Raw genomic sequence first — 25,579 nt, 5'->3', positions numbered from 1 at the left:
AATAATTGAGTTCTAGGGCAGGAATACAAATTTTAAAGATTTATTACAAAAATACAAAATGTGCTGTACAGAAATTATAAGGGGCAAATGCACAAAGAATCAATGCTGTGATGGCTCAGTAAAACCGAATAATTATAGACTAATGAGAAAATCAGAAACAATTCTGAGTCCCAAGTGAGCAGCAAAATCAATAAGATAACGGTCAGCAATCTTAGTAGCCTCAAAGAGACTTCAGGAAAGTTCTCTTGCATAGGAAACCCTTAATTCAGTAAAATCATCATGGTGTGAGCAAATGAATTGCACTCTCAGCAAATCAGAACACAGATCTATAAAATATCATATTGCCTTGCAATCTAAGTACTATCCCACTACATGAATAATGATACTGCCAACTCTATGATAATGTCATCCAGAGATGGCAGGACAAACTAGTTAGAAGTACTGCAGCAAACTATTGTGAATGAATTAAGTACATTGTGCCAGTGGAAGGACATTGGAAATTATACATTACTGTGAGCCTGATTTAGAATCTCGGCGGACAGGTTACTCCGTCACAACGGTGATGGATATCGTGTCCGTCGAAATATAAATCGCATTATACACTATGGGATTTATATTTCGGCGTACTGGATATCCGTCCCCATTGTGACGGAGTAACACGTCTGCCGAGATCTAAATCAGACCCTATGTCTAGTTTAGAAAACGTTTCTTTGAGAAAAGCAGGAACAACGTCAATTGAAATAAACAAATTATGACGCAGCTTTAGATGTGTGCTGCAGAAATATTGAAGAGTGAAAATGCAGGAAGAGAGATCCATTTTAAACAAGATGGTGTCAAGACCTAATTGAGTTCTAGTTGACATAAGCCAGGAAAAGGCCCTTTTACGTGTCATAGAAAATCAGTTTCAAAGGCAATAGTACCATGTCACTGTGAACCTGTAAATTCTAAAGTGAATCCATATTCTGCACGTTGTTAAACATGCTCAACCCAACTTCAACACTGTTGGCCCCCTCAGCTGTATCACTAACATCAATGTTTTATGTGACTGGTTGTAGACTGTTCAGTCCAAGATCTGGAAGGAGCTGGCCTGAACAGTGATCCCTAGGAATAAGGAGCACAGGAGTGTTCCTGGAGAAGATGAAGAGAGGGCATTTGATGGTTGAATGGAGTCTATAGAAAGGGTTAGATGAGCAAAGAGGCATCCCAGATCCACTTAGTGGTTCCAGATTGAACTGTAAGCTAAAGATTCAAGCACCCCTTCACATACCCACCCCTTTGCCCTCCCGGATTTGCTCTCCTGGATCACTTGCCAATAGGGGTGATGCAAACACCAAAGAAGGGTAGTATGGGAGGATAATATATATAGAAATATTATCTGTCTTACGTATCGCGTTCTAATCATTTACAAAAATATCAATCCATTAGGTGAAGTTATTTTATTATTAACTCCAATGTTAAAATATTTTTGTACATGTTTTTTAGGACATGATATTTATATCAGATGATATTCTGAGAATGAGCTTATAGTACCACACCCCGAAGATGGAATTGTAAGGTAGGAGTATATCTAGGAAAGAGCAAACTTATAAAATACAAAATGTGAAAGGCTACAAAACAATAACTTTCAAAATGAAGGTTCTACTAAAATGGAGCCTGACTAATACCCAACCTGCAGCTTTGCATGCAGATGGATTGGCAGCATGATAAAATACAAGAGGTCTGGCATAGACCATCCATGATTGGTTCCATGGCTCACATTTGCTGATGTACAATTACTTATAATATATGGTAAAAAGTTTAGAAGAATTTGTTTTTAAGTCGTATCCTGGTTAATTCGAAGAAATCCTCAATAGAGTGACACATAGAGATCATCAGAGTGTCCCAAGTATAATCACCCTCTGCATTCCATGATCCACCTTCTTTCTTTACTTATAAGTATTCATGAAAATTAATGTACAAGTGAGAAATTCCTCTTAAAGGCCCAACTTTGATCACTCAGTAATTATGACTCAATCAGGCAAGTGGAGATGTGGGACACTATTTTTATGTAGAGATGACTTGTCTATGTTTGATTTTTAATAATATGCACTTTTCTTTTTTTTCAGTTTACTATTAATATTGTTTAATTAGTACTACATTTTATAGTCGGTTAACATTTAGGTTCTTGTTTTGAATGACTTAACTAGCGTTCGAGCTGTCTGAAGCTGTGTCTTGTATTTACTTTGCAGATGAGTCTTTTCTTCCCAATTGTGTACTGTGCTTGCAGCGTGGTCTTGGTTGTGGTTCCCCTCTACAGCGACACCGTTGATTCGTTGGTTGGGCTAGCTGTAGTTCTGTCTGGCGCTCCAGTGTACTACTTCTGTGTTCACCTCCCTCCCTCAAGACAGCCAAAGTATATCAGAAGGACACTAGGTAAAGACTTAACTTGCATGGTTATGATCTGAAAAATTATTGATCTCTATCCAAAAGAAAAACAACTGGTCTCAACTAAAGTCGTTTTCCATCCTCGTTTTTAGCACAAAAAAAGCAAACTCTCTGTACAATGTGATTGGTCTGTGTCAGTTTTTTCTAGAACCTGAATCACTCTGTTAAAGTCGTACCTTTTTGTATGTGAATTATTTTATTTGAGGGAATCATTTCACAAAGTGCTTAATTTGTAAAGAAACAAACTCAAAAGTAAAGGCCTATGGTTTTTGTTAGAAGCCCACCACGGTTGTTGCCCAATGCAACCCACTTTTAAATGTCAGCGCAATTGTATTGAAAAAAGAAAAGAAAGGTATTAATAAACAATTTACAAAGAATGAAAGGCAACATCCATCATGATTTTACAATTGTTTACTAAAGTGCAGGGTGAACACAGTGTGATCGTGAAAAAGGTGTTTCAAACAGCGCAAGTGAATCTCATAAGAGATAATCAGCGTTTTTATTCGGGAAATACTTGAAAAGAGTTGTTGCCCAATGCTGGGATGGCTAAACAGACACCATATTAGCCTGCGGTTGATTCCACTTTGTGACTGTTTTTTTCTACCACCCCACACTTCCTGTGTTTGTATCTAATTCTTTCAAGTTCTCTTTCATTGCTACTTTTTCCTATTGTCACTATTTCCTAATCTTTGTATTATTTCCTTTTCTACATTTCTTTCAGTGTTACTCTGGGTCAAAAATTACTGACGCCTACCACCAGCAAGCATCTGCATAAAGCAAGCTCATTTCACCTTGACTAGCTTGTGTCTTTAGGTCTGTTGGCAAGATCTATAATTTGAAGTACATCTCACACATAATGACTGGGATTTGGGCCAGCCCCTTGCTCATGAGTAGATAGCTATGCTTTCTGCTTCTGATTAGATTACTTTCTTCCATATTCTTGTGTTTGTCCCTACCATCAACATTCCAGTCTTGTAGTCTATTGATTGAATGATGTATCTTTCTACTGCTGATGTCTAGCCTTGTGTTCTGAGAGGGACTATTCTCTCTCCCTCTCTTAACCTGCCCACTCCTCCAAGACCCCCCACACTTCCTCCCTTTCATTACTCACAACCAGAATCCTCTTGCCCTCTGAGCTCCATTGTTTCTTTCTTTCTTTTTTATTTATTTTGTTACCTTCCTTACCAGCCACTGCACTACGAGCAGGCCACCATCTTAAAATGGTTCTCTGACCGTTCCAAGATACCCTCCCCCTGATACCGTGTAAGCACGTTGTTATAATTTATCACATGGTACATTCCGGCCACCCCCGCATCCCACTGTACAGTTATAACGTTCAGAATGTTGACAGGGAGGCAGCCTTGGAATGTTGACGAGGCTGTCTTCACTTTATGTGTGGGGCCAGTAAGCTGAGGATGCAGTTACCTTTCAACCTAATAAACCTATACTTATAAGAAGATAAAGAGTGTCTACTTACTTCAGATGGCGACGAGGATGACCGGAGCTGTGACAGGGACAGTGCTGCATTCTCCCCTGTAATAATTTCGACTTGCTGGCACGAAGTGAAGAGGAAGAAATTCCACGAACGAAGATTTCTCCAGGCTGCTTCCCTGCTGACTTCGCTTATGGTGAGGAGTACATTGGGGGAGTGACAGTATATATTTACCCCAAGTAAGACTAAATGATAAACGAAGGAGTAAGGACTTAAGGTGGCGCTATATCACCACATAACATTTATGCTTTGGTGTACGAAGGTTGAAGAAGGCGAACTCTAGTCTGCCGTCAGCCTGTTCCAGTCACCGATTAATTGTGAGGACCCCGGCGATTTAGTACAGCGGGGGCGTGAGGCAATGGTCCTTGTTAAACGGAGCAGCAGGCTTGTATTGATTCGCTAAGACAGCGCTGGCATCCAAGGCAGCGTCGGTGGTAGGGTGGTGCAAGCGTACCACGGTCCACAGAGACTTGCCATAAACCGTTGTGTCTCAGCTGTTCTCTCGAGGGACAGTCAAGGTTTACCTCCTGCCTCACCTCCGCTCCATGCCCGCGATCTCCGCTGCAGCGGCAAACCTTCCCGCCCACACAGAGTTCGCGGCGCACCGCTTGACAGGAGCGGCATTCGGCAGTGAGAGGTCTCCGATAACGGCTGAACGGGGCGTCCTGAGGGCGCTGTGAAGGGAAATAAAGGATATCCCTCTCATCCGAGAGCTGTGCGTATGTAGGGGAATCTTACACGGACGTGGCAGGCAGCTGCTCCAGCGTTCTCCTCAGGAGGAAGGAATCCATCGAAGGCACGTCTTTTCCTCAGGCTGCCACAGGAAGGACCCGTCGGAGCACAGCAAAGGGAATGGTGGGAAATACACCAAACACAAAAAGAGGACTATTGTGATGAAAGTGATGTTAGGAAGTGAGTTTAAACCACTGCATGTTCTGGGTAATGCTTGTATATAGAGGAACATTTTGTGTTTAATATACATTTACAGTACAATACACTGGGCCTGACAGAATATAAGAGCCTGTACCGGGGGTCACCTTATTTGTATCATCATGGCAGGTGCAGGGATGAGTCAGCCGCCTCCATTTCTAAATGAGCTAGGGGAGCCAGAAATACCATGGAAAAGATGGGTAGGCATTTTCAAGTCTTATCTAATAGCCATAGGAGGTGGGAATTTTTCAAACCTACGGAAGCAACACATTCTGTTGCATAATTTGGGTATACATGGTAGGAAAATTTTTGAGGATATTACAGGTAGACAGGTGGATGATGAAGGGAGCGAAGAAGATGAGGGAGTGGATGTGTATGAGTATACTTTGAGAAAACTAGAAGCACATTTTAAGGTGAAAATAAATGTTGTGTTGGAAAGACACAAGTTCTTTAAAAGAGCACAAAGAAAGGAAGAAAAAGTGTCATCGTACATAGCGGTACTGAGGGGCAAGGCAGCGACGTGTGAGTTTGGGCCACTTACTGACTCACTCATTAGAGACCAATTGGTGAGATGCACCAATGAGGAGAAGGTTCAGGAAGAACTACTTACCAGAAATCCAGACCTGGAGGAAGCTATTAGCATAGCTAAGGGGCTGGAACATACAGCACAGTGCATGAGAGAAATGAAAGTTTCAGGTGGAGCAACAGGAAAAGAAGCAGGGAAAGACAGTGTGAATGGCGAGGCTATATGTAAAGTGGAGAATAGGATCAAAGAGAACGTAGGTAATAGAGGGGAAGGCCTGAAGTGTTATAGGTGCGGTAATCATAATCACTTAGCTAACAATTGGCGCTGTCCAGCCCGCAATGTAATATGCAGGAAATGCAATAGGAAAGGACACTTTTCTAAAGTGTGCAATGTGAGTTCAGATAAGGTCCACGTAGTAGAAAACAGAGAGAGGGATGAAGAAGAAGAAAAAAATTATATTTTTCAGGTGGATGATGAAAGTAAAGATGAACAAACACAGTATCCCACATGCGAAATAGGACTGGATGGGGAAAGGTTTAAAGTATTTGCTGATTCATGTTCCCCATTCACCCTGGTTGATAAAGACAGGTTTAATGAGAAATTTGCTAACCACAATCTTATACTTGAAACAGCTGACATTGCTCCCATGGGCTACAATAGGGTTCCCATACCACTGGAGGGGATGATAAGGATGAGAATCTCGTTCAAAGACAGGCACACGGTTGGGAAGGTATATGTCACAAAGGAGGGGTCCAGTTTATTGGGGTGGAAACACCAAAAGGAATTGGGCATTAAACTTGACCCGAACAACCAGGAGCAGGTGTTGTTGATTGACCCCCCAGGGGTGGGTACCGAATTAGTGGGAAAATTCCCTGAAGTGTTCAGTGACAAGTTGGGGGTACTGAAAAATTATATGCATAAGATTGAGTTGAAGGAGGGAGCGACACCGGTGGTGCACAAAACACGATCCATTCCTTTGCTGATGAGGGAACCTTTGAGACTTGAATTGAGGAAACTGGTTGAGCAAGGGGTAATTCAGGAGATAGAATGTGCGGCGTGGTTGGCGCCCATTGTTATCACGAGCAAGGAAGGTGGGAGGAGCATCCGCCTATGTGTGGATCTCAGGACATTGAATGCCAACATTGTGGTGGACAGACACCCTTTACCCCGGATACATGAAATGTTGAGCACACTGCAAGGGGCAAAATTTTTCAGTGTTCTGGACCTCTCATCGGCCTACCACCAAATCAAACTCCATCCTGAATCACAACCATTGACAGCGTTCACCACTCCATTTGGCAACTACAAATTCTTAAGGATGCCCTTCGGGTTGGCATCCGCGGCTTCAGCATTCCAAAGGGTGATGCAACATGTTCTGAAGGATTGTCCCAAGTCAATGTGCTTTCAGGACGACATTCTTATTTACGGAGCAAATGAGAAGGAACATAATCTAAATGCTGAAAGAGTACTGAACAGATTAAAGGAGGTAGGGTTTACCACGAAAGAGAGCAAATGCAAAGTAGGGGTAACCACGGTGGATTACCTTGGGCATACCATTTCGGAGGAGGGGATAAAACCCAAAATCGATCTGGTGGAAGCTGTTCGAAGAGCACCCACGCCATCAAACAAAGAGGAGGTGCTATCGTTCTTAGGCTTGGCGGAATACATGGCCAAATTCATCAAGAACTTTGCAATGTTAGCAAACCCCCTAAGAGAGATCTTGAGGAAAGACATTCCATTTGTGTGGGAGAAGAATCAGGAACAGGCATTTGAGAATATAAAGGAAGCTATTATGACAGCACCATACATAGGTAACTTTGATGTGGCGAAAGATACCATAATCACTACGGATGCAAGTGGTAAAGGCATAGGCGCCATGCTATCGCAAAGGAGGGGCAACGAGACTAAGGTGGTGGCGTTTGCATCAAGGTCGCTAACTGGCTCAGAGTCTAACTACTCAACTATAGAGAAGGAGGCATTGGCAGTGTATTGGGCGATTAGACACTTTAGCTTCTATGTGTGGGGTCTGCCATTTGAAGTGTGCACGGACCACAAACCTTTAATCTTCTTGTTCGGCAACAAAGTTGTGGAAAACATGACCCCCCGCATTGCAAAATGGGTTCTAGGATTGCAGGGCTACAACTTCAAGACAGTGTATGTTCCAGGCCAACAGAACAAGGTTGCAGACTTTTTATCAAGATCCCCAGTGGGGAGCCCTGAGGAGGAGGACCGGAACAGTGAAGGGGTCCTTGAGGTCAATCTCCCAGCAATGACAAGAAATCAGTGGGAGTACCACATGGATCAAGACAGCATAATCAAAAGAGTCAAAGAATGGGTAAACAAAGGATGGCCCATGAAATGCAAAACTCTTCCAGAAGACATTCAACCTTACTGGAATGTACGAAATGAACTGTCCATAGAGGGTGGATATCTTCTCAAGTCGGGCAGAATAGTTCCACCAGAGGGACTAAGAGAAAAGATCATGGACCTCGCACATGAGGGGCACCTGGGAAGGAGCCTATGCAAGGCGAGACTGAGGTCAGAATATTGGTTCCCTGGAATGGATACACAAATGGAGGACAAGGTGAAGGAATGCTACGCATGTGGCGAAAGTGACAAAACAAGATGCATCAGGCGTGCTCCACTGAGTCCTGTGGAAGTCCCACGGTCCCCATGGGACAAATTGGGATTTGACATCACTGGCCCCATAAGAGCTAAGGGGCCACAGCAATGGTACATTCTGGTACTCATAGACTACTATTCCAACTGGATAACACACAAGTTTGTGAGTAACATCAACACAAGATCGCTAATAGAATTCTTGAATGAAGTGTTCTCGAAGGAGGGCATTCCCTCCACCCTAGTCACGGACAATGGTGTCCAGTTGGTATCGGAGGAGATGAGGGACTACCTTAAAGACATGTCAATAACACACATACGCACTCCATTGTACTGTCCCAAAGCTAATGGGAAAGTGGAGAGGGCTAACCGCATGCTGAAAGAGTGCATACAACTAGCAGTGAAAGCGGGGACTCCCATCGAGGGGGCGTTGAGAGACATGCTTTGGTCTTACCACACCACACCTAGCCTCTCCACAGGACATACGCCGTTTGAACTATTGAGGGGGAGGAAGGCAGGAACAAAACTCTCCCCCAACTGGATGATCCCCAAGGAACCAGTGGTGATTGATCTAGAAGGGATCAGCAAGAGAATTGACAACAGACAAAAGAAGTATAAAGAGTGGTACGACAGAAAATGGGGGGTGCAAGAAAGAACTTTCAGAGAGGGACAAAAGGTGATGATCCGGAAACCTATGAACCTAGGGGGAAAAGAGGAGAGGTACTACAACCCCGGGAAAATAAGGGAGGTTAAAAGAAATGTGGTCATCCTGGAAGATGGCAAAAAATGGAGCATGGACCGGGTGGCCGCAGGCCCCAGGGAAACAGACCAAGAGGAAGAGGTCAGGGATAGTGCCCAGAGTTCCTGCACTGAGGGGGCACAAAGGGGTAGAGATCTCAGGGACCGCAATCCCCCAAGGTGGCACAAGGAATTTCAAATGGGGTAATTACTCTACTCCCCAAGTTGTTGGTTATGTTAGGAGGGCACCCCTCTTACAGTATGTGTACCACACAGTGGCCTGTTGCTCTACCAAGGTTACCCTAGGTGTTAGCGTGTACCTCCTTTGAGGAGGGAGATGTGTTATAATTTATCACATGGTACATTCCGGCCACCCCCGCATCCCACTGTACAGTTATAACGTTCAGAATGTTGACAGGGAGGCAGCCTTGGAATGTTGACGAGGCTGTCTTCACTTTATGTGTGGGGCCAGTAAGCTGAGGATGCAGTTACCTTTCAACCTAATAAACCTATACTTATAAGAAGATAAAGAGTGTCTACTTACTTCACACGTATATGCGCACACGTGTGGGGGCATCTAAGAATTTGTTTTAGCTTTGAAAAATGAATTTCAAAGATGTGCCCGCATGCCATCAAAATGCTTTCAAGTATGGTCAGTTTGAATGCAAATGCATCCACAGTGGCCAACTTTGAACAGCATTTTTTAAAAATGCACTGAATATTGGGCACCGTCGGTGCCACTGCACCTTGATGCAAATGATAGCTACACCCCTATTTGTTAACATTTTAATATAATGAACAAACACTGAATCAATCATAACAGTGGCAGAAAGAATGATGAGTTGTATGTTTGTACAATATAATTTTTTTGCCTCAAGAATCTGTTTTGTCTTCCCCTCTTTACAAAATAACAACATGCTGTATAAAACTATCCATAAGCCCTAACTGTTGGTTTTCATAAAATTCGTAATATTGGTCCTCCATTTTCCAGTGTTGAGTTCTCTTTTTGATAACTGGAATAGTTTGCGCATAAGTCTTCATAACATATCCCCCCGAACATGATGTCAAGGTCAAATTTGTATCTTTTTTTTCCATATGTGAGTGATTGTAAAGATGCCATTGTTTATCATTTTCCATAGAGGAGCATACAGACACAAGTCAAAATAGGAAATATGTTTTGTTGGCTAAATGGAACGGTTTGATTTACAGACTGATGGTATAAAGGTGACTGCAAAAGGTGATTGCCATATTCATCCTGCTTTAAGCCTGTCCCAGTTTGGTTTCTCCTTTTTGACGTTCTGGTACAGCTGATATTTCCATCTGCTCCTCTGTCATATGGTTGCTCCTCTTGCCATATCACAGTATAGCATGGCAGTTGCACGGCATTCCAGTTGCACTGGTCACTCCCTCTGTGGTACAGTGGTTGCCACTTCCAGTCCCTCTGTGATAGGGGGACTAAACATTTACCTGGATTTGAACTTCTCTTTTTCCAGGGTTTCAACCCGGCTTTTCTCCATGCTGTCGACATGTAGAAAATAAAGAAGAGCAAAAATCAGAAAGAGAGGAAGCACTGAGATAAAACAAATGAAATAGCAAGGAGAGACTTAAGAATATATCGAATTCAGTAACATACCAAGTATCATTTTAAAGAGTTACTCTTTCTGCTTGTTTAACAGTGTTTCTCAACCCCAAAACAACGCCGCAATTAGTCCCTCCTCAGTGTTTCATAAATATTTAGAAAATATTTTAAAAAGTTTAATTTGTTAGGAACATTAAACGTGCTACAAATACAAAATTTGATAAATACACATAAAACAACATCACACGATTTGGGGCTTATCCTGTTGGCATTGCAGCAAAATATTATGTAAAAAAATATTGTGGTTCACAAATGTCAAAAATAATGTGTTGTTGAAAATATTTTGGGACATTATATAAAAGATAAGAATACATTTTTGCTGTATTTAATGTTGTTTCACCTTTCTTTGGAATATTGATGATGGTGCTTTGGTTTCAGATGACTGGAACCAAGGCATCATTATCAAGAGTCCAAAGAAGGGCATATTAACCAACTGTAACAAGTGACGTGGAATCACCCTTCTGTCAATCCAGTTCACCGATTGGCATAAACAACTATACATCAACTTCATTGTTTTTGCAAAAGCCTTTGACAGTATCTACCATGATAGCCTCTGCCATATACTGAAAGCCTGTGGCATACCACAGAAGATATTCTCCTCATCAAGAGCTTCTATGAAAATTTTACATGTTACCTTGGAGGAAATGCGTATATCTTTGAAGTCAAGACTGGAACTTGTCAGTCAATCAATCATGGTTTTGTTGAGCGCGACTACTCACTCGCAAGGGTCTCAAGGTGCTGGGGAGGTGCAGGTTCCAGTCCATCAAGGAGGAGGTCTATCGAAGAGCGGTAGGGCGTTCCAGGCTCTGGACGCGAGGAAGGAGAAGGATCGGACTCTCGATCTGGACTTCCTGGCGTGGGGGACCACGGCGTAGGAGAGCTGGGCTGATCGTAGGGTCCTTTGGGGTGCGTGGAGTTCGAGTCAGCTGTTCAGGTATGCTGGTCCGGTGTTGTGGAGGGCTTTGTGTGTGTGGGTGAGAATCTTGGAGGTGATACTAGCCTCGATGGGGAGCCAGTGGCGTGTGCGCAGGTGCTGGGAGATGTGGCAGTGAATTGGCAGGTTGAGGACCAGTCTTGCGGCGGCGTTCTGGATGTTTTGCAGTTTGCGGGTGAGGTTTTTGTTTATTCTGGAATAGAGTGAGTTGCCGTAGTCAGTCTGCTGGTGATGAGTGCGTGAGTGATGGTCTTTCTGTGCTTGGGGGGGATCCATTTGAAGGTCTTGCATAGGAGGAGGAGGGTGTGGAAGCAGGAGGATGCAACGGAGTTGATCTGGCGGTCCATTTTGAGTTCAGAGTCCAGGATGATTCTGAAGTTGCGTGCATGGTCCGTGGAGGTGTGCAGGTTTCCGAGAGCCGGGGGCTACCAGGTGTCGTTCCAGGCGTCGTATGTGTGGGCTCATGATGAGTATTTGTGTTTTGTCAGTGTTGAATTGCAGGCAGCTGCTTTTCATCCATTTGGCAACTGCTTCCAGGCCTTCTTGAAAGTTGTGTTTGGCTGCGTTGGGTTAGTTGGATAGGGAGAGGATGAGTTGAGTTGAGTGTCGTCTGCGTATGAAACAATGTTGAGTCCGTGGGTTCTGACGATGGGGGGCAAGCGGAGCCATGTAGATGTTGAACAGCGTGGGGCTGAGGGAGGATCCCTGGGGGACTCCGCAGGTGGTTGGTGTAGGGTCCGAGAGGAAAGGAGGGAGTCTGACCCGCTGCGTTCTGCCGTAGAGGAAAGAGTGGATCCAGTCGAGGGCCTTGTCCCTGATCCCTGCGTCGCAAAGTCTGCGTGTTAGGGTGCGGTGAGAGACTGTGTCGAAGGCTGCTGAGAGGTCAAGGAATAAGAGGGCTACTGTTTCTGGGAATTACTCTTTTTGCATAATTCAAGCATAATCTCGAAGAAACTTTAAGTAATTTTGCATGATTACGCTACACTGAATTACCTGAGTTATGCCCAACCCTAGTAGAGACTAAAAAAGAGAATCTCAAATAAGGGATGCTTGATTGTGGGAAAAGGGTGAAAATTCAAGCAAAGAGCGGAGAGATGGAGAAAAAGAAAAATATAGATACGAGGAATAAGTTATGGGGAGAAGTAAAATAGTTGGGAAAAGAAGTGGAGGAAGTGTGAGTGGGTTTGGAAATAAAACAAGAATACAGAGACCCCTGCTTTGCCAATGACAAATATATATTTTATATTGCAACTGGCATTAGATGTCATGTACAAAACACAGAAAACAACTAAAAGGGATAAGGAGATGTAGACAGAGGGAGCATACCATGCACAATATATTTTTTAGTTGCTTATGCATGCTGCCACCATTTCATCTAACTCTGTTCGTCATTAAGCAAAGTAGAGGCTTGGTAAGCTGCTCTTCCACCTAATACTGATGCAATGCCTTCATTTGGATTACACATACATGTATAAAGAATAAAAAGCCTCCAGGAAGAATGAGGAAGATGGAATTTGAACAGGGCAGGAGATGAATGAGAGGAAAAGCAGTGAAAGAATAGGATGAGTGAGAGACGTAAACTGAAAGATTAAAGAAATATTAAAAAATATTTAGAAAGTTCGGAAAGAGGAAGCATAAATAATATGGCAACGGACAAAGTGAAAAATACAGGAATTACTACGATCTCAGCCTTGGATCCATTAATAGAAAGGAAACTGGCCCTCATCCAGTGTGCTATGTAGTGCAAGCACAAGGTGATGGTGACATTGGTGGTGGTTTTTGGGATGTTGTCTACATGGAAATGTATTTGGAAGTCATCTGCATACATTTGGAGGTTTACTTGGTATTGCTTGGAAAGCTTTGCCAGTGTGTGTGCATAGAGGTTAAATAAAGTCTGGTTAGGGATGGTATTTGGGGAGACACCACATGACACTGGTCATGTGGAAGTTTCAGCATTTCCAATTCTGTTTTTTGGTGGTGGTTGAAGATTTATTTGCTGTTTTTGGAGCGAACAAATTGGAAATTTGAACTGGGGTAGAGCAATGTCTTCTTTTCCCACCTATTTTTCCAGACTATCCAGCACTGCTGTGTGGTGAACAGTGTTATATTCGGCAGGTTGAGTAAGGAGAGTAATAGCTGTTTTCTTATCTCTGTGGATTGATAAACGGCTGTTTTGGAGCCACTGGCTTTTCAAAACCCATAAGTAAGGTTGTGGAGAAGATGTACTATTTCCATCTACCTTTAAAAATGTGTCATCACAGCCTTTTGAGGGATCTTGATCAGAAAATCTAGATTAAAGATACGCCTATCCATAGCCAGGGTCTCGGGGTCTGCATTTGTTTTATTTTCAATCGTTTGTGGATGATACCGTTTTTAGTTAGGTCAGACACGGCTTCTTAGGGGAGGGAGGCATTCAACCTGTTTGTAATATGCAGTGCAGATGATGACATTGTTTGAAGTTAGCTGAGGGCTTTTATTCTGGCAGCCAGGTTTAGCATGTTATAGGTATCTAAACATTTGAAGGGGATGATTTCAGATAATGAAGGAGACAGTGAACTGGCTGCGTACAGAGGAGGTTCTGGGTGGTGATGATAGACCAATGGTTTTTAGAAATTTTGAATTTGAAGAATGCAAGTTGTTCTTCGTAGTGATTATGAGATACAAGTTAGTTGTTTATCAGAGCATTAGCCAGCCCATGGCAGATGTAAATACCCTCCATAGATTTATTAGGTGTCTCATTAATACGTTATTGAGGTATGCTTTTTTTTTTTTTTTCTTTCTTTCCAAACAAAAGATTACAATGCGATAACTTCAATTCCAGACCAAAAAGAACCCGCGTCTCCCACCCCAAGTCCAAAGAAACCATTATCAATATATATTACAAGCAGTGGAAATCAATTAACCAAATTAACCAATAATCCATTAGACAAAAAGTAAAGACGTAAAAAGTAGCGATGCAACACAGGAAAATCCATAAGCCGGAGATGAATGGGAGAGGAGGAAGATAGTGAATCCAGGTAAGTGGGGGAAAGGCAGGAGCGGAGAGGAGGAGGGGGTCCAGGAGAATAGGTAACGGAAGACAGACAAAAATAAATAGATACATGTCGGAAGCATTGCTGCATATTACCAAACGAAGCTACGCCTCCTGTACATTCAATGTGCTGAGCCACCTGGTTAGGGGAGCCCAAATCTCTAATCCCTTTTTTTCCCCGCCCTACCTTTCCTAGCATTCATAGCTATCTCAAGTTTAGAAGTGGCGAGCAGTCGAGCCTGCCATTGAGCAAAAGAGGGAGGGTTTGGATCCTTCCAATAAGAGGCAATACAAATCCAAAGGATAGTCATAGCCAAGAACAAGAAGATTTTATATTGAGCGTGTTGTTTAATCCTAGCTTTACAGTAGCAGGCATCAGTTGTATATCTTGCAGAAGCACTCTACTAATAAACAGTTGCACCCTTTCAAATAATGGGGCCAATTTTGAGCATGTGGCAAACATGTGTACTGAGTCTGAGCTATACTCAGCACATCTCGGGCAAGTTGCTCCACTGCCAGTACCCCATTTGGCCACTCTGCTTGGTGTAATGTATAAGAAGAAGCCGGTTTTAAAAAATTGAGCTTGCAGCTTCGATGACAATAAGTGCGTTTGTGCAAGGCTTAGGGCGTGACAAAAGGTATTAGGAGGTACATTCAATTTCTGCTGCCACTTTTCATCCATTTTACTAATGTCATCTGGCCTCCACTCATTTAACATTATATAAATGTTTCCGATCCGTGGTGTTCTGGGCTCTAGAATTTTATCTATCAAGACCATCTTAGCGGACCAGGCTGGACCGCCAGTTTTATTAGTTAAATATCCTGTAATTGCATTATACTGAAATAGCTGGCTATTGTCTAGATTATACCGGGTTTTCAGGATACTGAAAGGCCAAATGCCTTCTGAAGTAATCAGATCTCCCAGTTTGGAGATGCCCGCTTGATACCACTGTAGAAGATATGCATTTTGAAAAATAAGTGGTAGATTACTATTATTCCGAGTGGGAGTATAGTAATTTAATTTGGAAAGTCCGAGTAATTTACGTTTATTGGAAAATACACTATAAGCATTCATGAGAGTCTTAAATCTGACCCGTTTGAAATAGCAATAATCCAGCTGACGCCAAAGGCATCCCCTTACCCTTTCCCCTAGTAGTATAGTATAGGGAGACGGGAGGCCGGAGGGGTTCTCCGTAGGAGAATCTTGCAATAGCTCAGAACTATATTGCAGAACAGTAGCCCAGTAGTATAATTTTAAATTAGGGAGAGCCCACCCTCGTCTCTCTCTGGGTAATGAAAGAAATTTAAAAGCTCTTCTTGGTTGTGCATAAGCCCAGATGAACTGAGAAAATATTTGATCGATTATATGCAGCATTATATTATTGAATTCTAACGGGATGGTCCTAAAGAAATATAGCAATTTGGGGAAAAAAGTCATCTTTAAAACGTTGCACCTCCCCACTATTGTCAAGTGCATGTTGTTAATCCTTTTAAGTGACTTTTTCATATCGGCTGCAAGCGGGGTCAGATTTTCTTTAACAATTAAATCTAGATTAGAAACTGTATTGACCCCAAGGTATTTAGCCTTCTGGGTTACTCTGTCATCATTCCAGCTTATATATTCGTTTAGCACAATCTGAGTTTCGGTTTTATTAAGGGCATAACCAGATATCTTCCCAAATTCTTGGGCCTCTTGTTCCATAGCCTTAATGGCCCTTTCGGGTTCTGGGGTTACTAAGGCTAGATCATCGGTGTACGCCATAAACCCGATTGGCAGCAGATGGCGCTAGTGTGAACTTCCTGTGAGCCAGCAGCCACACCACGAGCTGCACATCGGTGATTGGCGATCGATGCGTTGACCTGCAATTATCCCGCGGTGACCTGAGGCTGATGTCTGTGTTGGCGTCGGCTGCTGAAAGCGGAGTCAAAACGCCTGGCTGCTCTATTTCACTTCTAAGCAGCAAGGAGACACGGGCTGGAGTTTCCGTTTTGCTACATTTCAAGTGCAACATTTTCAAAATCTTCAAAGGACGAACTGTGGCTACTGTAGCTCGAGCCGGTTTGTTTGGAAGGAGCTACAGCCTGGGGGCTGCGATATCGCTCGTAACACACCACTGCAGGAGGAAGTGCAACATGAAGACGCAGGGGCAGAAAACTACCAAGCTGAAAATGGCCCTGAACCAAGGAGGCACAGAAAGAGACAATACAGAGAGACCTGCTGAGAGACTGCCTGAAAGAATGGATCCCCTCCCTAAAGGTAAACGGGATGGGAGGAATGTTAAAAAGAATGTTGGGAAGACAGCAGGACATAATGAGCTAAAAGACAGCTCAGTGGCAGGATCTGTGATTTCGCCCTCCATTGCCAAACACTTCCCAGTTATAACTATAACTAAGTCCCCCCACACTCTCATAGACTCTAATACACCTGATGGGAGGGGGCACCTCAACTCAAGTGGGGCTAACTGGATGGTCGAGGGGACACAGGAGCCGGATTCCACGCCACAAACTCGGCAAACTGCCTCAGTTAATGCCCCAGACAATGTCTCAAATAATCTCAGGAATGAGGGGACTGGGGAGAGTTTGTTAATGCCTACGCCAGCTCCTGAGGCATCTAAATGTGTCACAGTTGGTACAAAGGCACTAAGCCACACCCTGGCCATTTCAGATACAGCCACCAGCATAGTAAAACCCCGGGAGAATAATGAGACCTAGAGTAGTGATTGTCTCAAGTAGAGTGCCTGCCCTGGATTTACAGACCCGCAGACTCCGGATTTTGCTACCAAAATTATTTTTTCAGTCTCCAATGGGTCATTGTCCGATACTGAGAATGAAGATGTTCTGGTCAGCCCCTCCGAGAGCAGCAAACAAGAGGGCAATGAATCTAACCTAACATCCAGAACCATTCAGCAAAAAAAGAAAGCTAGGAGCAGAAGACGGAGTCAGCTGAAATGGGATTATTCAGATTCTCACGGGTCATCCCCCCCTGGGGGACTCCCCCAATTTACAAACTGAGGAGAGCCCACATACAATCACTGGAAGTCCGGCCGAACCTTCCCTGGCCTCCATACTAGAGTCTATTAAACAATTTCGGGACGAAGCAAGATCTGCCAGCCTTGCCGCTAAGGGGGCCTCTAAAAAACTCCAGGGTGGGATCAGGAAACTGAATAAAATCTGTACGGATATTGGTGGTTGAGTTGCAGTGGTTGAAGCCCGGACAGAGTCTCTGGAAACTGACATGACTAATGTGAAAGAACAAGGTTCATCTCATGCAGCTTGCCTAACTGACCTGATAACCAAGCTGGAGGAGCAGGAAAATAGAATGCGGAGAAACAATCTAAGGCTTTTGGGGATCCCGGAAGGGGCCGAGGGTGATGATCCCAGAGGATATTTTGTTAAACTACTCCGTGCCGCCTTTCCTTCAGAGTCCAGCTGGAATTGGGACCAAGAGATCCAGAGGGCACATCGTTTTCCGTTCAACTTAAAGCCTCGAAGAGATGGCAGCCGTCCCGGAACCGAGAAACCTAGGGTTTTTTTGGGAAACTTCCTTTTGAGGCAGCTGGTATACGATCAAGCCAGACCAAATTCTCAAAAAGAAGTCAACGGAATAAAATTCTTTTCTAAGCCTGACTTTGGCCACGCAACAGTTGAATGCAGGTGGAGGTTACGTCAACTGATCACACTCTTTCAACAGCAAGGTGCCCAAGTATATCTCATGAACCCGTCAAGGCTAACAGTAATATTTGAAGACACCATACGGGTTTTTCTGTCTGAGATTAAAGCTGGGAATATTAAGACATTGTGGGAAGAAAAAGAATGAATTAAGCTTATTTGAACCATTGAAACCATTTGAACCATCCCTGTATGGGCTCTAATTGCTACTCCCTTTTTTCCTCATAATTGATATAGATGCTTTACGTTCTACACTAAATACTACATACACGCACTTATTATTATTTTTATTTCCTTTCCTCAGTAATTATGGTTCTTGTTTGATCTTGTTTGTTTGTACCACAAAGGAAAAAGGGAATAAATAGGGGGAAAAAGAGACAAAAAGGGGGGAAAAGAGATCGCCGACCAATTGTTGAAACAAGGTGTGGTCTGGTGACCGGAGCTCACACTTGCTCACCATCATTCAAGCCTTTCCTAACTGCTTGTTTTTGGAGGAGGCGGGGGGAGGGGTAGGGGGCCTGGAATACAAGCAGTGGTTGGAGAACTGTGGGACTGGTTTAAATCTTTTGTTGGTTATTTTTGGAAAGGACGCAGTAAAACTGTTAGGAATGAAGAGGGATATTGATGAAGCCACCGGGTTAATGTATTCAAAATCTAACAACTAATATGTTAAACAAACTTAGAATTGTCTCGCTCAATATCTGTGGTTTAAATGATCCCGCGAAAAGGCATAAAACTGCTCAAGTCTGGCGAACAATGGGGGTGGATATTGTCTGCCTTCAGGAGACGCACGTAGAAGGAGTCCAGAAATCTTTGCTCAACACTTTGGGCTACAAGGTTATTGGGGCGACCTCCCAAGGGGCCAGGGTCAAACGAGTCGGGATTTTGGTCCCAAAAAGATTGCCCCTAGTTGTTAACCAGGTAAAAGCTGACTCTCTAGGGCGGTGGGTGATAGCAGGATGTTCTATTCCTTCTCTTTCCTCTAATTTTGCTTTTACAATTTGCTCTGTCTATGGAAGCAACCTTGACGATCCAGGGGTAATTCATGGAGTAAATGAGGAACTGGTACATTGGCCACTGCCAATCATACTGTGCGGTGATTTAAATCTAAATTTGCCTAGTACCTGGCACTCAGATGGGTCCTGGGATTATAGGGGCAGGAAACCTAAGGTTTTCCAGGCCGTGTTAAACTTGATTAGAACTCATGGCCTGAAAGACGTGTGGGCTAAGTTGAAACCTAGTCAGGACGGGTATACCTTTTTCTCAGCTCCCCATTTGTCATTTGCTCGGCTGGACTATTTTCTAGTTTCTCCATCCCTGGTTCATGACTGTGCTATTGATACTGCTCCTCGACTTCTTTCAGATCACAACCCTCTTATTATTAACATAGAGGGATTGGTAAATAGTGGGTCAAGCTCTAACTGGATCTTTGAAAAAGCCCTCCTGTACGATAATTGTTGTCTGGGACACACTAAAGGTAGGTATAAGGGGGTGACGCTTAGATTTTCCATCAGAAGTAATAAAAAAGAGAAAGCACAGGCTGACTTTCTACTTAATCAAATGATAGAAGCTGAAAGAAAACTAATACAGGGTGTCCAGTCGGGAACCAGAATTGAAGAAGCACAGACCAACGTGGCGGTTGCTAAGGCAGAGATGGGGACCATATTAGTAGAAAGAACTGCTGTAAAATGGGCCTGTAAAATGGGCTGTATGAATGCAGCAAACTTATTGGCCATCAATTGGCCATATCCACCAGGCAACAGATTACTGCCAATTTAATTCCTTCAATCCAAACAAACTCTGAAGGGATAACTAATGATACTATAAAAATAGAGGAGGCTTTCAGAGAATTTTACGAGAAATTATACACAGAAGAAATCACTAAGTCTAGAGAGCTTAGAGAATCGGAGATCAATATCTACCTAGATGCTATTCCGGTAGCGGAACTTAATATTTCTCAAAAAAGATAAACCTGCACTGGAAATGTCCTCATACAGACCAACAACCCTCATCAATACCGACTCTAAGATCTTCTCTAAAATTCTCGCATCTACCTTGTACTCAAATATTGAGTCTCTGGTTTCAAACTGGCAGCACAGATTTATACCGAAAAAGGGCACCACGGAACATGTTCGTCGGACCATCACCCTATTTGATGCCGCTAAGGTAACAGGAGACCCGATAGCACTAATACTCTTAGACGTTGAAAAAGCGTTTGATCGGGTCTCCTGGCAATACTTGTGGGGGGTCATGAGGCGGATAGGTTTCGGTCCCAGGATCCTGCAGGCATTGCAGGCTCTATATCAGGGCCCCACTGCTAGAATTTCGATCAATGGACATCTGACTAGGCAGATAGAGATAACTCGCAGTACAAGACAAGGATGCCCTTGCTCACCGCTGCTATTTGCTTTATACATTCATCCTCTGATCTAAAAAATTGAATTATATTTTGAAATAGTAGCGGTGAGCAGGTTTGGCACTGATACGAACATTATGGGGTACGCCGATGATCTAGCCTTAGTGAGGTATGCTTCTTAGGTTTTTAATTACACCATTGTATCTATTCCTATCTAGTTTGCAGTGAAAATTGTCCTACTCAAAATTTCACTTATGCCACCATCAGTCTAGGTCAGAGGTCTTCAATCTGTGGGGCGCAACCCCCAGGGGGGCCGTGGAGGCCTGGGAAGGGGGGTCGCACTTTCCCCAGCTTCACTTGTGCCTGCATTCCAAAATGTTTGCTTTCGTTTTGGATATAGACAGCTGTCCTAGGATGGGTAATTTATTTCTTTATCAGGTGAAGTTCCATCAATTGAGTCTCTTGTGCTGTGAAAAGATTTCCTGCAGGGTGTGGGCTTGCTTGAGTTAAATGTAAATGTGCCTATCAGTTAATCTGCAACTGTAAAGGGTGCTTGGGGGCTGGTTCTCGCTTTAATTGATCAAATCACTCCAAGCTTTGTGATGGCAAAGATTAGTTTTTTTGAGTGGTAGTGCAAAGAGTTAATAACTGAGCTGTGAAGTGTGTTCTTTTAATTTTAACTGCATTTACAGAGCCCCTACTACCCCCAAAGGTGTGCTGAAGGGACAGTTATGTAAAAAAGAAAATTGCATTACATACGCTCTGGTATTTCTAAAATCTACATTTTGGAAGCACCATTTTATTGAAAAACTATTTGCACATTTTGCAGCACTCTATCTTACACTGTGGTGTACTACAGTGCATTTCCCACTGAGTAACAATTTTTTTAAATTTATGTACGCGGCACATTATTTTATATATAGATAATAAAAGACCTAAAAAACATACAGAATATTTTGGGGCTTATTTATGAGAGGCTTCCATCACCAGAGCATCACTTTTTTTTATGCTCCGGCGCAAGCGTCTCAACTATGCCTATGAGGCTGTGCAAAGTCACACTGCATGGCTTTACATGGCCTTATAGATATGGAGTAAGACATAGCAGCGCCAGTCACTGCATTGCCTTACTCCGCGTCAAGGAGGTGTTCTATGGGCTTTGCGTGAGGTCCCCACGCAACACCCCTCGATTTTGGTGCAGCCCCATATTTACAAAATCACATAAACCTGGGGCAGCTCCAAAAACAGACGTTTCCCCAGCGAAGGTGTAACGAGGAGAAACGTTTTCATTTCTACTCCTTTTTTCCTCTTTCCATGTGTGCTGCATTCAAACGCCTGTCAGGATTGTTTTTTTGAAGAAAGGTGCCCCTTTCTGTACAAAAACAATCCTGTCTTGTTGGTGCTAGGCAGCAATTTATGCGCCAACTCAAAGAAAAAGGACAGGAATGCACCGTATTTCATATAATGGGATTGTAATATGGCGGACGGAATATCCATCACGTTTGTGGCGGAGTGTTCCCCTATGCCAAGATCTAAATCAGGCCCTATATGTGAGAATGAAATTAAGAGTGTTACTCTACTGTGTGTATTGGACTTTGATCATGTATGAATGATCTAAAATTCTCTGTTCTAGGTTGTCCTAATTCATTACATATGAAAAATAAATGCTAAAAACTTCTATGTAGGCATTGCATAATCAACTGCTTCTTTTATTGCGGGTAAGCAATGCTTTGTTGCCACTGCCATCAATACAGGTGAACGAGCGAATTTAATTTGCATTAACTTGTGTGATTTTACCAGGCACTTCAAAACTTTGGACTGTTTGGTGTGAGGCTAAACCCCGTAATATTTCCCATACCTGTAATACTTAGTTTTGGTTATAACTTTAATTTACAATTTATCCACCACCTTCAAATTATTAGAAGTAGCGCATCTAGTTGCATGTTCTTTGCAGCTCACTTATCAGACAACACTAAATACAACTTGCCACTCTGCTCGACTCAGAGATGCATTGCAATTTTTTTAAACTGTAGTACTGGGGATGTCCTTGTATAAAAGAGAAACAACAGAAGTATGGCTAGTTATAAATAATGTTGAAATAAAATGGGAACTTTTACATCTTTTTATTGTGATTTTACACGAAATATGGTTATAACTTCAACATTAGCATGAAACGTTTGATAATATTACAACACACATTCACCATCGTGTTTGCTCATTATTCATATACATGTCAGTTGATATGGCGGAGTACTCTTCTCTGAAAACTGCTCAGTCTTTCACAGTATCCTGCATATGCCTTCTCCCTCTTGCCAAATCCATGATCGGGAACCCACAGCAGCAATCCCCATGGGCTTAACCACTGCCCCGGGGATCTTAGTCCATATTCTGAAATCCTCGCCACAGGCCCCAAAACATATAATATTTCTGGAAACACCCACAGGCTTTATCCACAGTGCGCTCAGCTTACGCTCACCAATCCATTCGGACTGTCTAAAGTGTCAGGCTCGGAAGTTTCCAACTCCCCCACAGCTGGGTAGCATATCTCCTTGCTACCATAAGATCCACATTACTGAACAGTGTATAATTGTGTAGCCTCTGCCCCATCCCCCATATTCCTACTCTGGTCAGGAGAGGATTAAGGGCCAGGTTTTCTTTCTGCAACCTCCAAGATGCATTGGCCCACCTCTGTCTAGTATGACTGAAACAAAGTGCAATCTCACAGGTTGTGTAACAGTGTCCACATACTCGCAGGCATTTGTCAAAGTGTGTTTTCACCACGTGGAAGAGCCTGGCCATGGTACAGTATGCTTGGTGCAGTATTTTTTTAAATGGGAAAATTCAATTTTAGTGCGGTCTCTTGACCAACCAGTTAGGAACAGAATACATTTAACTTAGACCTATAACTTTCTTGTAATTAGCAGAATGAAACATTATTTTGCTAGGCCTGGTAGTATACCTGTCATGTAAGAAAAGGTAGCATTAGATGAAAAACACCCAATTGTAGTCGGAACAATGAATTGAAAAATTATTGCTATCTATCAAATTGACTCTAAACACAAGCACAAACATGCACACACATCATTTATGTCTGTTGGCATCTTCATACTACACAGTGCTGAGTTCAAGTTGCCATGTAGAATTTTGAAGTTTCATACTTATTTCTACCCTATGTGTTTTTTCAAACTTCATGTTTTGCCAATAATACACATAACAAGGTGTAGTATTAAAATAACCTTCACATTTTTTTGTGTTCCAGTCTGTACAACATTTTCATTATCTTTCTGAGGATACCCTATGGGCCATCATGCACCATGCAGTTGCCTTGAAGTTATGCTTGCCAGGTGACTGTGACTAAAGGGCCATCATTTACAAAGTGACACAATCCGGGGTTCCCTTTTATAGACCACTGTCATCCAGGTTTCATTCCCAAGGAAGAGGTTGAATTAATATGTAGCAGCATTACATATCTGGCAGTGAATTAGGGTTCTTAAAATACAGCCTAAGGCCAGAGCCATTGAGTCCCCTGGAACGTGCAATTATTGAATAACTTTCGGGTTAAACTTATTTTGTCTGGTGCATTTTAAGATCTTTGCTGTTAAAATATTGATAAAACTTGTGTCCCTTTAAGACATCAATTTTCCCCTCAGATAGGTCATAAGCATAACTTTGTTTTAGTATTAAAACATGGGACATTTTGAAATGTGGATCTATGCAAATAATAACCTTTTTATTGACATATTTTGCAGGTTACATTTCCCTCTACACTCAGAAGATATGCTTGTCCTGTCCAGATGAGACATTGGAAGAAAAAGAATTTCAGCCCAAGTCAACATAAATAAATATTATAACAAAATTATTTGAGAGTGTTTTCACTTTTTTAAGTATTTATTTGCATTTCAATATTTGTCTTGGGCAAATCTTGAAGAGTTTTAAAACTCTGTGTGCTTTTTTGATTACATCAGCTTAGCTTTGGTTTTGTAAGAGTTGTCAATTCAGGGTAATATTTGGAGGACTGTAGCGGGAAACATGCCATTCAATGGGCCTTTTCCAGCAAAACAGTTAAGTAACAGGACACATTTTAAACTATAGTCTGTTTATGAGGTCTTTTGTATTTCTTTTTCTTTATTGTATTGTATTGTAATTACATTTATACAAAGCTTACTACCCTTGATAAGGCACTGAAGCACTCTATGGCAGGTAGTACACTGATCAATAACCCAAGGTTGGTGGATACACCAGTTTCTAGTGGTGGATTAAGGTAATAGGAGTTAGGTATACTTATTAGAGTTTCCTCTTGCAAGTTAAAAAAAATGGCATACGTAAATATGGTGGTGCAGGTTAGATATTGTGAGACTGAAAAGAGAGGTTACGCATAGGGAACAATGGTGATTTAAGGGAGTGGGTTGAGTAGATAGGTTAGAAGAGGGAAGGTATTGGAGGAACGGTTACTCAGAAGAAGAATGCATGATTAGGAAGGAGAGGTATGGTTAGTTCACCTAAGTATGGTAGAGAGTAAGTTGGCAGAAGTGCTAGAGTAGATTACTCTCAGAGGCACTAAGGTAGGCAAAGGGTGGAAGACATCATTCAAATTGAAAGGTTAGAGAGAGAATAATCCCTAGCTTTTAATCAGTTACAATTTCATGCAGGGTATTTTGTAGTATTGAAATAGGATGCAAACTGGGGACTTATAAATAGTTGAAAAGAATATTTGAAAGTTGATTACCTTTGGGCAGGTGATATCGGTGCTTAGTCTTAGTTTGCTCTCTTTGATTGTTTATGGTGTTGATAGTTTGTCCATTTTGCTTAAACATATATAGCGAACAGTAATAACATTGTTTGACTGTTTATGGTGTTGATACTGTTTGTCCATTTTTTCAAACATAGATAGTGAACATTATTTAAATTGACTTTGTACTTTTTTTTAATATGGTGTACTGGGTTATGTGGAATACTCATTTAGCAGGTAGTTTAGGTTTACCTGGTGAGATTTTGAGGAATGTGGAAATTCTCAGGTGTGCACCGATGTTTGGATTGTTTGTTTGAGACAGATGCATGGTGGTACTTCTCTAGGGTAATATGGTACTAACTGATATTAGAGGTTGGTTGTAGAGAAGATTCTGCTGATTTAGCACTTCTTAGAGAGTCCTGAAGGGTGTGTGTCAGTAGGAAAAAATGAAACTGTGAGGATTCTGTGTTAGATGACTTTGGGAATAACCAGGTT

General features: G+C 42.4%; 1 protein-coding gene across 3 annotated transcripts in view; it reads left to right on the top strand.

Annotated features, from left to right (window-relative positions):
- Positions 1–24,214, top strand: part of LOC146822827 (Y+L amino acid transporter 2-like) — a 436,531-nt gene extending 412,317 nt beyond the window's left edge. For all 3 annotated transcript variants that reach the window (XM_085607020.1, XM_085607018.1, XM_085607019.1), the window contains 2 exons: positions 2,229–2,412; positions 24,105–24,214. In XM_085607020.1, coding sequence (XP_085463146.1) covers positions 2,229–2,412; positions 24,105–24,193 — 273 coding nt within the window. In that variant the 3' untranslated portion in view covers positions 24,194–24,214. The remainder of the gene's footprint in view (positions 1–2,228; positions 2,413–24,104) is intronic.
- Positions 24,215–25,579: the final 1,365 nt, after the last annotated feature.

The sequence above is a fragment of the Triturus cristatus genome, chromosome 5_2 (genome assembly GCF_964204655.1).
Source record: "Triturus cristatus chromosome 5_2, aTriCri1.1, whole genome shotgun sequence".
Classification (NCBI taxonomy): domain Eukaryota; kingdom Metazoa; phylum Chordata; class Amphibia; order Caudata; family Salamandridae; genus Triturus; species Triturus cristatus.
Note: the sequence above shows the minus strand (reverse complement) of the source record. Positions and strands in the feature narration are given on the sequence as shown.